This window comes from Talpa europaea (assembly GCF_964194135.1).
Source record: "Talpa europaea genome assembly, chromosome: 6".
Classification (NCBI taxonomy): domain Eukaryota; kingdom Metazoa; phylum Chordata; class Mammalia; order Eulipotyphla; family Talpidae; genus Talpa; species Talpa europaea.
Window position 1 is genome coordinate 40,699,915 of NC_140072.1, and position 14,264 is coordinate 40,714,178.

The 14,264-nt window shown below is 43.8% G+C and overlaps 1 protein-coding gene across 2 annotated transcripts in view; it reads right to left on the reverse strand.

The window, feature by feature from the left end:
• Window positions 1–6,579: 6,579 nt before the first annotated feature.
• The window catches only part of NCAPH (non-SMC condensin I complex subunit H), a gene marked incomplete at both ends in the record, with an annotated part of 32,632 nt that continues 24,947 nt past the window's right edge, over window positions 6,580–14,264 (reverse strand). For both annotated transcript variants that reach the window (XM_084234539.1, XM_084234540.1), the window contains 6 exons: window positions 6,580–6,639; window positions 9,036–9,111; window positions 9,467–9,549; window positions 11,227–11,340; window positions 12,023–12,205; window positions 13,045–13,155. In XM_084234539.1, the coding sequence (XP_084090665.1) occupies window positions 6,580–6,639; window positions 9,036–9,111; window positions 9,467–9,549; window positions 11,227–11,340; window positions 12,023–12,205; window positions 13,045–13,155 (627 nt within the window). The remainder of the gene's footprint in view (window positions 6,640–9,035; window positions 9,112–9,466; window positions 9,550–11,226; window positions 11,341–12,022; window positions 12,206–13,044; window positions 13,156–14,264) is intronic.

The window sequence follows — 14,264 nt, forward strand, 5'->3', positions numbered from 1 at the left end:
ACTAATCAAAAGAAAGCTGGAATGGATATATTAATATCACATAAAATAGATTACAGAGCAAATAATATTACCAGGAGCAGTTATTTTGTAACTTTTTGAACAGTTATTTTAAAAACATAATAATTCTAGACATTTAGGCACCGAACCACAATGCTTTCAAAATACATAAAGCAAAAACTACTAGAATTGAAAGGAGAAATAGGCAAACCTATAATTATAGTGGGCATTTTCATACCCCTCTCTTGATAACTGATAGAAGTAGGCAGAAAATAGGATGTAAAAGACTTGAATAAAACTATCAAACCAACTTTACCTGTTTGACATTTATAGAGTACTCACATTTTTGTCAAACATATATAGGTGCAAATTAAACTTTATCAACATTACGAACTTCTGCTCTTTAAAAGACTTTATGAAAAAACAAGCTACAGACCAGAAGAAATTGTCTACATATCACATTACTGATAAAGACCCATGTCCAGAAGATATAAAGGACTCCCAAGGCTCAATAAGAAAACCAACAACTCAATTTTTTTAAATGAGCAAAAGACTGAACATTACCAAAGAGACATGTAGATATCAGAAGATACACATGAAAAGCTGCTCAACGCTAGTCATTTTTGAGAATGACAGATTAAAACCACAATATACCGCTGTGGATTAGAATGCCTAAAGTTCAAAACACTTAACACGCCAAGTATTGGTGAGTATGTGGGAGAGCTGGTGGTGAGAATGCATCCACTTAGTAAAACACGTTGGCAGTTTCTCAAAAAGTTAGACATAGGGCCTCCTTGGTGGCACAAGGGGTTAAAGCACGGCACTATGAAGCAATCCGCAGCCCTGGCAGCACAAGTTCGATCCCCAGCCGGCCAGGGAGCAACCCACATGGCGCAGCAGACCTCTCCTGACTCGCCCGCTGCTCCCCTCAGCAGTGTACTTCAGTCAATCTGCCTGTTCTGTTTCCCACTCTGTCTCTGGCGGATCCTCTCACCCCCCACATCTCTGGCCTGTACCCCAGCTCTTGTATGCATAAATAAATAAATCTTTAAAAAAAAAAAAGTTAGAGATACACCTACCCGCCACTCCACCCTGTTACTTACTCAAAGGCAGGAAAGTAGATGCCCACAAGAAGATTTGCACACAAACGTTCACAGCAGCTTTATTTGGAACTGCCCCCAACTGGAAATAACCCAAATGTTCATCACAGGGGTGGACAAATTGTGGTACCTCCAGAAGTGGACCTGTACTGGGCAATGAAAAGGAAAAAACTATTATAAAAACAACATGGATGAATCTTGAAATAGTTGTGGTAAGTGAAAGAAGACGAAAGACAAAAATGTCCAGAAAATGCAACAAATCTGCTGGGAGTGGAAGTGGCAGGAGGAGCCTGGGAATGATTACTCTGTTCATAATCTTGATTGTGGTAATAATTTCACAGGTGTATACATATATCAAAATTTGTCAAATTGTACAATTTAAACATGCATATTTAATTGTACGTTAATTATACCTCAAAGCTATTTTAAAAAATCAGCGAGTGGGTTTCCTCATCTGTCCCCGCCAGGCACAGAAGTAGAGTACCGGGTAGGTTGTGGAGCCTCCCAGGAGGCCATTGCCTGCGCTGCACTGCCACCCTCTGGCCGAGGCCGCCTCTCTGAGCTGGGCAGGCAGAGGCAGGCCCTGCCCCAGAGTTGCCTTCCCAAGGATTTTAGCTGTTGCTACTCCCACTGCGGCCCAGGAGCAGCAGCTCTCGGACACCACAAAGGCTGATGGGCTGTGCAGCTGAGTGAGGGTGTCAGGAGAGCAACTGAGATGTGGGGCAGGAGGATGATGGGGGCTATGGGAAGGGTCACAGCCACTGCTCAGCTGCCCAGAGGGAGGGGCCGTCTGGGTTAGCTGGAGAGCAGTGCTCCTGCTTTGGAAGGCCTGTGGGCAGGGCCCCAAGGGCAGGGCCTGCTTGGTAGGGCCCAGACAAAGATGGCTGCATTGTATGCAGGAAAGCAGACAAGGGACCGTCATTGCAGACTTATGTGTCCCGTGATAACTAGTGACAGCTTGAGTCTGTTCAGCCAACGTGTGGGTGCTGATGGTAGAGCTGTGACATGCGTGTCCCTGGACTGCTCTGGGGAGCTGGTCCCTTAGCTGAATGTCTGAGGCAGTAAAGCCATATTGTTGCCTGGCTGGAACAGAGGGGCCATTGTTTTCAACAAATGAAAAACTTGCCAGCTGGAAGAGGCCCATTCAACCCAATGTTTACACATGAGGAACCAAGGGCTAGAGGGATAGGAAGTGACTTGCCCATGTCCTAGAAGGAACTGGTGGCAGAGCCACGGCGTTCAGTGGATCTCAGCTCAGAGTCCCAAGCAGTTCCCTCCACTCTGGGTCAAAGTAATTTTCAGCGTGGTTGACCAAATGGGACTCTGGGATTGCTTCCACCTCTGGCTACTGTGGATGATGCTGCAGTGAACAGATGTACAAACACATCTTCAAGACCCTGCTTTCAATTTCTGGGTAGATACCCAGAAGTGGAATTGCTGGATCATATAGTAATTCTGCCTTTAGTTCTTTAAAGATCTGCCATATTGTCTTCATAGCCACCACACCATTTTACATTCCTGCCAGTAGTGCAGAGTTCCCGTTTCTCTACAGCCTCCCCAACACTGTTATTTTCTGGGTTTGTTGGATTTTTTTGCTTTTTTTTTTTTATTAAGATTTACTTATTTATGCATACAAGAGCTGGGGTACAGGCCAGAGGTGTGGGGGGTGATTCACCAGAGACAGAGTGGGGGAACAGGCAGACCCACGAAATACACTGCTGAGGGGAGCAGCGGGTGAGACAGGAGAGGTCTGCTGCGCCATGTATGTTGCTCCCTGGCGGGGGATTGAACTCATGCTGCAGAGGCTGTGGATAGCTTCATAGGTTGCGTCTTAACCCCCTGCACCACCAGGGAGGCCCTTCTGGGGCTTTTTTGTTTTGTTTTTGATAGTAGCCATCCTAATAGGTATGTACTAGGTCCCTTTTTATAAAGACACCAATCATTTTGGATTTGTACCCACCCCTGAAACCAAACCTAACTGGCTAAATTACTTCGACCCTAAGAACAAAAAAGGCCTCCCCGGTGGCGCAGCGGTTGAGCGCTGGGTTGCGAAGCTGCCCGCAGCCTCTGCAGCACCGGTTCGATCCCCGGCTGCTCCCCGGCCACGGAGGAGGGTCCCACATGGCATGCAGACCTCTCCTGCCGCCCGCTGCTCCCCTCAGCAGTGTACTTAGTCAGTCTGCCTGTTCTGCTCCCCGCTCTGGCTCTGGTGAATTCTCTCACCCTCCCACGCTTCTGACTGTACCCAGTGCTTCTATAAATAAATAAAAATAAATATTTAAAAAATAATAATAGTTATAAAAAAAAGAGGAAAGCGTTATATAAACTTTTCTGAGTCATGTTTTTACAGACACAGCAAAGGCTGAAGACTTGTCAACTACCCTTGAGCTGAGGTCCAAGGCCAGCTGGAGGCCTAGGTCACACAGAGGAGGGGTTACCCAGAGGTGGGGCGCTCCAACAGAAACTCAAAACTCCAGATACCTGAAGAAAAGCTTCCTCTATGAAGAGTCCTGCGACTAGTCAGTGAGCTTCAACCACATCCACATTTCTTTGTCCCTAACCTGCTTTTAAGCCAATAAAATTTAGCTCCTTTGTTCTCAATCTTGGGCCCCAAAACCTATGTAACCCCATTTTCTTTCCTAATTGGGGAGGCATATTTGAGATTTTTTTCCCTCCCGTTTCCTTGCTTGTTGACTGGCGGTAAGCCTATCTGCTTGAAACACTGATGTCTTAGGGATTTTCATCCTAACTGGGCATCAGGGACACGGCTCTGACTTTGTAGAGGTCAGGATCACCCTAATGACCTCATCTTAACATGGTCATCTGCAAAGATGCTATTTTCACATAAGGTCACAATAACAGGATAGGACTTCAACATTTTTTTAAGAGACACAATTGAACCCATAACATTTACACATTCATATGCATTATGTGTACACATGTGTGTGTGTGTGTGTAAACATAGTTTATATTTGGGTTTTTACATATAGCCTACTTTTTAAAACTTGGGGTTCTTTTGTTGTTTTCTTCCACGTAATTGTTTGTAGACCATTATCAAGTTGATGGTGTTTTCCCTCCAGGGATGTCTGCATCCAAATTTCCCTGTTTTTTATAAGGGCACCACTCATACTGACTGGATTAGGGCCCTCATTAAGAATTCCATTTTAACTTTAAAAATCTTCAAAGATCCTATTTCTTTTTTTTTTTTTTAAGATTTATTTATTCATGCATACAAGAGCTGGGGTGTAAGCCCGAAGCAGGAGGTGAGAGGATTCACCGGAGACAGAATGGGGAACAGAACAGGAAGATGGACTGAAACATACTGCTGAGGGGAGCAGTGGGCAAGACAGCAGAAGTCCGCTGCACCCACCATGTGGGTTGCTCCCTGGCTGGCTGGGGACTGAACTCGTGGTGTAGAGGCTGGCAGTAGCTTGATAGTGCTGTCTTTAACCCCTGCGCCACCAGGGAGGCCCCAAAGATCCTGTTTCTAAATACAGTCATATTCTGGGATTCTGGGGGTTAGACCTGGAAATAATCAAATCAGGGAAGCATAATTCAGTCCATAACACCCTTCATCCAATACCTGCTCTTTAATCCGTCTACCTCTATGTTTAACCATCTGTACTGAGTTTAATAGTGTCCTCCAGATTTCGTGTCTACCTAGGAACTTTGAATGTGACTTTATTTAGAAATGGGCCTTTGCAGATGTAATTAAGGGTCAAGATAAGATCATACTAGGTAAGGATGCTCCCTAAATGCACATGCGAGAGGAAGGTCCTAGGACAAGGACAGGATGGGACTCAAGGAAAATACTTTGCTGTCCCCACAGACTGGTAAGCAAGAGGTTAAGCAAACCTGATGACTCTAGGCCTAGACACCTACTATCATAAATTTCCTTGACCTGTTGTTTTTTATTACTAATTTTTCCCCAGCATGGGCATTCCTGCGTTATCTCTTTGCAGCTTATCAAGTTGGCTGCTATGAAAGAAAAAAAGAGACCTTGAGATCAGACTGGTTTACCCTGGAGCTGTGGGCATGCAGCCTCAAACTTCACTTGAGCATGGTCATAAGCCTGCATGACCACCGAGCTGCAGCTGATCGGTGCCCACAATGAGCAACAATAAATGCTCTGTAGCCTAGTCCCCCCTCCTTGCCTTCTCAGCCAAGAGTTTAATTCTTTTTAGAAAACCCTAAATAAGGGACCAGGAAAAAGACTAATTATAGTAAAGTAAAAATCAAAATCAACAAGCAACTATAAACCAGAGACACACTAGAGGGAGGAGGGAGTAGGATCAAAACCAGGGTGGTGGGAATTGTATGGGGACTATAACCAAGATGAAAATGGACACATTGTGCAAAAATAAAAAATGATGTAAAAAATATATAAAATTTAAAAAATAAATATAATTTAAAAAAGTTTAATTCTTTTGTTCTCAAATCCATCCCAGTCCTAAAGCCTTTATAGATCCCTATAGGCATGGAGAGTCTCTCATATCCAAAGAGGTTTCCTCAGAGCTTTCTTGCTCTTTCCATAAACAAGACACTGATGCCTTGCCAGCCTTCACTGGTATTGTGGAACCCTCTTTTCATTCTTGATCAGAGGGTCTCAAGAGCCCTTTCCCTGTCTAGGCAGCAGGACATGCTACCCTCTGGTGTCTCCAGCCCCTTGCATCACTGCTCCTCCTCCCCTCTTCCACCTGCCCACTTCCCTGCTTCCACAAAGAGCTCATCTACAAAATGGGCATGGCCACCGAATGCTGCACAGAGATGCGGAGAAGGCTAAATGAAGTAATCCACAGGCTAAATGAAGTAATCCACAGAAGTACTCAGCCACTTAAATGTTAGCAATTTTTACTACCATCATCCTCCAGCAGAATTCATAGGCCCAATGGACCCAGTCTCAAAAGCTGATTCTCTAGTCAGTGATTTCTCTCTCCTCCATTCTGCTAAAAGCAAATCACCTTAGCACTAAAGCATTTCCTACCTTACACTGACAGGTGGGTATCATGTCTAGCTAATAAGGCTGCATCCCCTTTGAAGGTAAGGACCAGATTAATACTTATATAGAGGGTACTCAAATATTTTGCCAGCAGATTATTCAGAATGATTTTATTTTTAAGCATTATATATACATTTATAAACGCACATATACGTATGTACATAGATTTGGTAGCTGCTTAAGGACAAAATGTCTACTAGGAAATGGTTTTCTACAAGAGTCAAATATGGAAAATAACACAGATCAACTTAGGAGGCCAAACTATACATGAACACAAAGAAAGGCTATTGGTTTTCATATCAAGAACAGCCCCTCACCCTGACCTCCATTTCTAGATGGTCACCACAGGCCAAACACTTGAATCAAGAACAGCATTTCACGGTGCTGCTTCCCAGCTGTGAGGGACTGCATCAAAGCACCCAAAGTGGAACCATGTTGGTCACCAATGAAGTGATGAGCTCCCAGCTGCCCACCTCAGGGAATTTAATCCCCTTGCCTCACAAGGACATCAGAAAGATCCTCAGTTCCTTCCAGCTTGAGATTCTGAAAAAGATTAAACACGTGAACTTGAGAATACGAGGGTCATAAAACAAATCCTAATGCAGGTAACAAGGTAGTGATTACAAATAAAGGCTAAACCATGATGGTAAGTAAAGTTATGTCACAGCAGACATAATTTGTATGATAAAGCTGGTTCCAAATCATAAGGACAAAGGATGCCAATCACAAGGCCAAAATGCCAAAGGCAGCCATCTCTGGCTCTGATTCCTGCAGCAATCATCCTCTGCAGAGGGTCCAACAGGAAAGCTATTTGCCCTGGAAGGAGCTGAGCAAGGGGATGGAGAGGCCACCAGGAGCTGCAACACACACTTATTAATTCCTTCCGCCAAGGCCGTCTCCCTCCCATCTCTACCCAGAACTTTCCCCTACCTCTCAACTCTTCCCACACCTAGCACTGCTGCCCCATGAATTCTCCACCAATCTCAGGCAATTGCTCTCTCAAGACTAACAATAGTCAGAAGCCTTTCTGCCCCTCCCCTCACCTGGCCCTGGAAGTGGGTGTGTTTACCAACCCCATCCATTGACTCTGGGGTTGCACTGCCACTTGGGCAACTGAGTGAGATCAGTAGTAATAGTTTAACTTTGGATTCAAGAGACTGATTGTTGGGTGTACCCTACCCTTTAGGAGAACACACCCAGCGGAAGAACCCACAGTACCTACGCCCATAAAGATTCCCCATAACAGCTCAACAGTGAGATTTCCACGTGTCAAATGGGTGGCTTTCATGATGCCCCCCTCCCTTGCCCCCAGTGAGGTATCCTCTTCAGAGCCAAATTTGTAGATATTTTGTCAGGATGATTGTACATGTCCTTTTATCAATTATTTTCTCTTCCACAAACACGGGCAGGGGCTGCATGCCCCAGCCTCGCCTCATGACTCCTGAAAAGCACACATCTTCTCTCCAGTCTGCCTTCCAGCCAGCAGCCACGGAAGTTCAGTGTTCTTGGGCCGGAAACCATTCACAATGGCTCTGACACACAGACACTCAGTCTTGGGAGCAAAGCTGGGTATTCTGTTCGGGCCTCAGGTGTGACCTCCCAGACTCGTGGCTAAAGACGACTGTGGCACCACAGTCGGAAACACGCAGCACTTGCCTGGGCTCAGTGGTTCGTCTGTATCTGTTCCCCACCCAAAATCAAAACCAGCTTCAGCCAGATGGACAGTTTCCTCTTCACTGAGGTCACGAGCCTAGAAACTGGCAAGAGAAAAGGTGGTCCCTGCTCCCAGCAGCAGGCCCACTGGACAGGCCGGCAACTGTGTACCCAGGCCATTCTGTCAGGGAGCCTCTTCTCCTTTGAGCCTGACGGCCATTCAAAGCCAAGCCAAGCCTGGGACACGAAGCCAGTCGCCTCTGCTGCTGGCTGCGTTATGAGGCCAGAGGTCAGGAAATAACATGTAGGAAACACTGGGCACTTCTACCAGCACCCATTTTTTCTACCATTTCATTCCAATCTTATCTAATCTTATCTCTAATCAATCTTATCTTATCTCTCAAGCCATACTTCAGGGTTCAGGAAGTATCAGTTATCACTCTCACACCCACCTCTCCCCTCTGGGGCAGCACACCTGCCCTGGAGGAGGTGTAACTCTAAGTGGTGGTGTACAGTGGCAGCTAGGCGGCCTGAGGCATATGGAAGCTCGAGGTCTAAACTAAAGCCTAGGCACAGTCCTCAACTTCAAGTGCCAAAGTCTGCAGCAGGGACCAGCTGCCTGGAGACACTAAAGGACATCAGGTCCCTGGCAGTGCAAACATACGGGCTTGTGGCTGGCTGCCCCGGGGTGCCTCCCAGGTAGCACCAATAGGCTCCTGAGAAGGTGGGTCTCCAATGGCTCTTTCAATATCTGCCCCACACTCCCTTGGCTCTGCTGATAGGCACAGTACAAGGAGCCTGGCATACCTTCACCATAGGCAACTCCACTGTCTCCCTCCTGTGATACATCTCTCTACTCCCAAGGCTCTCTTCACTGCTCTTGGTGGCCACTGCCTCCATATTTTACTAGCTATTCTCTCCCCCCACACCTTCCTCCCTTTCATCCTTATCTCTTTTCTCTGCTGTAGCCACATGTCGTGACTTCTGCAGTAGCAGAATTTGCCCTTTAGAGCACTGACATCCAAGGATATCAAAATGACTTTCTCAAGTTGGGAACTGCCATCACAATTTCAACATCTAAAATCTTCCCATTTGGGCCCGCATTATTTTCATTGCTAATCACAACTGACAGCCTTTTACTAAGTTGCTTCTCAAGGCCTGCTTAATCCTCTGGGCTGAGGGCAGTGCATTGTCACTATATTTAAGAGGTTTCCCATGACAGGTCTAACAAAATGTTCAAAGAGGCTGACACAGAGAACACTCCTTTGCTTACCAGCTTTACCTACCTTTTCATTGGCTAAGTGTAGGAGACAGGCGAAGGCCAGAGGAATAGAAAGGTTTTCAGCCATGAGGGGAGGCAGGCTGTGAAACAAAGAGGCAAGCACTTAGCTGGGATACTGTGCTTCTAGGGAAAAATGCTCTTTCAAGTATAAGTATACATATCCAGTGAACAACCTAATAAGAAACTGAGAAATATTTCAGATGCATCTTATAAGCTGGCTTCTCATCTGGAGATAAAGTATCTCGTGTTCCATTTCAGGTACTGGAGCAGAACAATGCCTTTTTAAAGTTGGTCTATAGTAACTCATTTATCGATGCCAAAAAGAAACAAAAAACTGCAATTATCTGTGCAGTGATCTGTCCCACTAAGGGCTGGGGCCACAGCATGCTCCACTGGGCTCCGGGGGAACATGAGCAGGCGCTGACGGGCACGCACCTCTTCCGCAGGTCCTTCGTGAGCCCGCTGAACATCTTCTCATCAGCCACCTCTTCTGGGGCCCCTTCTTTTCGGTGATTTGCCTAACAGAAGACATTTGCAGAGTAGACAATTAAGGCCAGTTCAATTTTGAGAGAGCAACATAAACTTACAAAATTATATCTCCAAAAAGAAACATCTACATCCGAATGAATCAAACAATTTACAATATTTGGGGGGTAAGGATCAATAAGGGGACCCAGTGCCTTGGCCTTGGGTGATGACACGGACATTTACTGAGTTACAGTAATCACAGGTATCAATGCTGGTATCATTACAGGCAGCACAGACTCCATAACTCTAAGTAACACACTTTCCACTTAAAATACAGACACTCATAGGGACTGCCTTGTTGCTAAACAATTATGAGACTCAAAATGCACTTATGGGGAGTGGGGAGAAGGACAGGACTGGGTGACAGTACAGCCAAAACACTGGTAAAATGGGTACTCATTATACTATTCTTTTTCCTCTTTAATTTTATGTTTGAATATTTTTGTTTTATAAGTTTAGAAGAAAAAAAAAGGATACCTTTAATTAACCAGAATCCCTAGAGGACAGGCTATCATTAAAAGCCATTTAAATTTGGGCCTCCCCAGGGGCGCAGCGGTTGAGCGCTGGGTTGCGAAGCTGCCCGCAGCCTCTGCAGCGCCGGTTCAATCCCCAGCTGCTCCCCGGCCACCGGAGGAAGGTCCCGCATGGCGCGCAGACCTCTCCTGCCACCCGCTGCTCCCCTCAGCAGTGTACTTCGGTCCTTCTGCCTGCTCTGCTCCCCGCTCTGGCTCTGGTGAATCCTCTCACCTTCCCGCGCTTCTGATGTACCCAGTGCTTGTATAAATAAATAAATCTTAAAAAAAAAAACAACTTAGAAAATTAAAAAAAAAAGCCATTTAAATTCTAAGACAATCAGAAACCTCTTCCTACTTCTAGATGCACATTTTCCTTACATTTGTATCCCATTCTGTTTTAGTTGATAAAGTCTTATGAATGGACTGAAGCTTTATCTGATATCCAAAACAACACAGCCTAGGGTTCTCAATCAAATCATGAATTTTCCCTTCTCAGTGAGCAGGTGAGATAATGGGGTGAGCTTGGAGAGTTCAGAACACTCCCTGAACCTAAGAGGTTCAGAAGACGAACGAGATGGAAGGATTCTATTTAGCTAAGAGCTCCATTTACTTGGCACGAGTGAAACAAGGTCTTACCTTGCTCTGATGAAGAAAGAGACAATGTGACAGCATAATTTCTTTTTTACTATTTCTGACTTAGAATACATTTCCCAAATCAGAATTATTAAATCAAAATTCTTAAACATTTTATGGTACCTGAGATGTTAGAACTTGCTTTCTGAAGGAAAATTATCAACTTAAATTGCATCAGCAGTGAATAAGTACTCCAATTTTTCTTCAACTCCATACAGGAAAACATTGTCTGATAGTTAAAAATTGTTATTTTAAAGCAGCATAAAAAGCATTCTTTGTATTTTTTCGTTATCGGAAAGGCTGAATAATGTCCCATGCACTAGAGTTACTGTCTGTATCACCTTTTGTATGTCACCTCTTGTGTGACTGGTCTGTTCATACACTTGAATCATTTCTCTTTCAGAGATGTGACAACACTCTTCCTTTTATTTCTGAATGAATGCGTTCTGCATTAGTGCAGATGACTATGGAGCTGTAGACATCAGCCACTTTCTTCTCACTGTAAGTGGAACACATTACCTCTGTGTCTGTTTGCTTGGAAAATTCTGTCAGCAAACTCCACATGTTCTGCTTCAACTTCTTCATGTCCATCTTTTTGGCAGTCTTAGCATAATGAATTTCAATTTTATTTACCTGTAATAGGTACATGACAAAATAAAACTAAGCAGAAGAAAGAACATTTGCTCTCAACTCACTGGAAAATCAAAAGCCAGAATCAAGTTAAAACCAAGGCATTATAGAACTTTCTTTGGATACACGATAATAGAGTCCCTCATTTCAATCTAATTCCTAGTGCAATCTACATTAAGGCTAACCTGGACTTCCAGTGTAAAAGAGGTAAGTGTTTCAAGTATGTATGAAAGCACCAGGTCTGTTACCTGATATGGAATAAACAGATGTTTAAGGCATAACAATTTAACTGGAAGTTAATCTGGACAGATTTTTGAGGGCGAAAATGCCAGCGTCATCCAATCAGCATCAAACCTGCATTCTCTGCCTGCAGCCCTCATCACGTACTTGACTAGTGTAACTGATATGCCCCAGTCATATGGTTTATGACTAGTTCCTTTGGAGAGATGGTTAGTAACATACAAACCTAATTCACGTCAGCTCATTTCCTATACACCTATATACCTATTTGAGAATCAGCCATTTGGAGACCAATGGATTAAAATCAAAATGAAAAAAAACAAAAAAAAAAACAAACAAAAAAAAAAAAACACAAGCATTCAGACCAACTTGACGGTCATATGGAGGTAAATCAATTTGATCTCAGGCAAACTATATAAAATATAATTCTTGGCTTCATCCCTACCTTTTGAGGTTCAGTTACCAGATTTGACTCCCCGTAAGTGGTGATGTCTAATCCCTGGACTCCAGGTGTATCATCATCCTCTTGTGTTGTCTTAGATGGATGGCAAGAATTAGATGTAAGGTCAAAGTTCCCAACTGGTCCCACGAATAAGTCATCCGATTCTTCATAATCACTGTCAGCAGCCTGAGCAAGGAAATAGCTTTTCAAGTTTGGCAGAAGCTGTCTGATAGGTTTAAGAATACCATTGAAACAGACTGCTTATTTTCACACCAAGAGCAAAGCACCTGAGAGTTCATTACATGGGTCAAATCTAGGAGGGACTTGTAGGTGTCTCTAGTAATCTTCCTATTATAACTATTGGGGGAGGATCTGTTAACAAAGACTTCTGCAGTGAGAGGTAAAAGGAATTCATAATCATAGTTGCTATAGTATCTCTTTTGGCTTTTCCTTCTTCTATTACTTGTGTTTGTCACCTCATTATTACTAATTACTCACAGAAGGGATATTAAAATTAGTATAAACCAAGATCTAAATGTGGGAAATGACTTATACAAATTCACAGTGAGGACCAAAATCAGAAATACAAACCTGGCACCCGAAGGGCCACCCCAGAGACTGTTCCCCTCCATATGATCATGCCATCTTCACATGCCTAAGTGTTTTGTTTCCCCAACCAAAATATGAGCTCCAAGAGCAAGAACAGTATTCCTTTTCCTTTGAAATGCCAAAATAGCTAAGATGCTAAGATAAGTGCTTTGCACAGCCTAAAGACTCCATCCACACAATGACTGGTTTATTAGAATGCATCCCTTTGCTTCTTGCTTGAGGTAAGGTGGGCCAAAGTTTTGGCTGTTTCCTCAACTCTGCTCAGTTCCCTAATGTCTAGGGCAAGTGAGCATCCACAAAACCCCACCTGATTCAGAATTTCCTACAGGTTTCAGCCATATAGGCAAGGGGGAGATGGGAAGCAAGAAAGAAACTCTCTTCTTAGAAGGGAAGACAAAGCTCTTCTCTCCACTTACCTGCAGTCCAGGGCAAAAGTTAGAGGTATCGTTAGGGTTGTTGTAATCATAGTCTTCAATTTCTTCATAATGCTCAGTGCTTGCCCCCTGGCCTTGGGACATCCCACGTAACTAGAATGAAGGAAAGAACAAGTGCAGGAAAGCAATTTCTAGAAAATTAGTCACTAAGTTGGAGAAGTCATCTAAGTTCTTATTATAGAATTTAGGAGTCTATAAACTATATATTATAGTTCTAGAATTATAGAACTTTAGAGTTATAAGGGCCCTGCGAAGTCATTTCATCTAACCAATTTTCAACTGCGCAACTCTGTCCTAGAGCAAGCACAGGGCAGCGGTCTCCATCCATTCCAAAGAAACCAGAGAGGCTGATTAACAATTAGGTCTACACACATTATTATTTGAAAAAGGGTTGCTTCACCAAAACCAAAACTACCTATAATGATCTGAAGAAAAGTCAATTTGTTGCTGCAAGAACATTCTGAGATAAAACTCACCCACTACTTTAATTTCTAGGCAGCCTGTCCCACTGCTGAGGCTATCACTCTCATCTATACAGCCACAGGAAGAAATATCTCTTCTTCCTGTCATGACAGCCAGAGTCCTTCCAGCATCTCACAGAACAAGGCTGCCTCCTCTTTAGGGACTGCCTGTAACCACAGTCATTTGGCTATTTGTTGTCCCACACACCAGTGATTTTTACCTGAGGTATGTGTCTTTGGGGTGAAAGACATGGGGTTGACGGTGTGTACAGTTTACAAAAGGATACTGAATATTTCAATACAACTATGAACTCCAAAAGTGGTCAAAAAGAACTCACAATGTTTTTGTAATGCAAATCCAGAAGTAATATTAAACAACTGATACTTATTGAATTAAGACACACCCACTTTCTTCCACTGTTTCTGATATGCCACAATTTTCAAGTCCCTATTCATTCAGGATACTCTCCGTCAGGCACATGCAAAATTGTCCATAGTCTACAAGAAATATTTCCGGAGTGGATGTGCCCCCCTTGTGTAATAACTAATTAATTCATACTAGAAATACTGACATTCAACTGGACGGGTTGGTGCTCTCTATAGTCCCTACACAAATAGTGTGCAACGCTCCAGTTTTTAATTTCCGATGTTGGATAGTCATTTTCCCAATGAACCCTGTTGCCTGACTGCCTTATGGGTCACAGGGAAATATGTTCCTGAGGATAGTCACAAGTTCCTTCC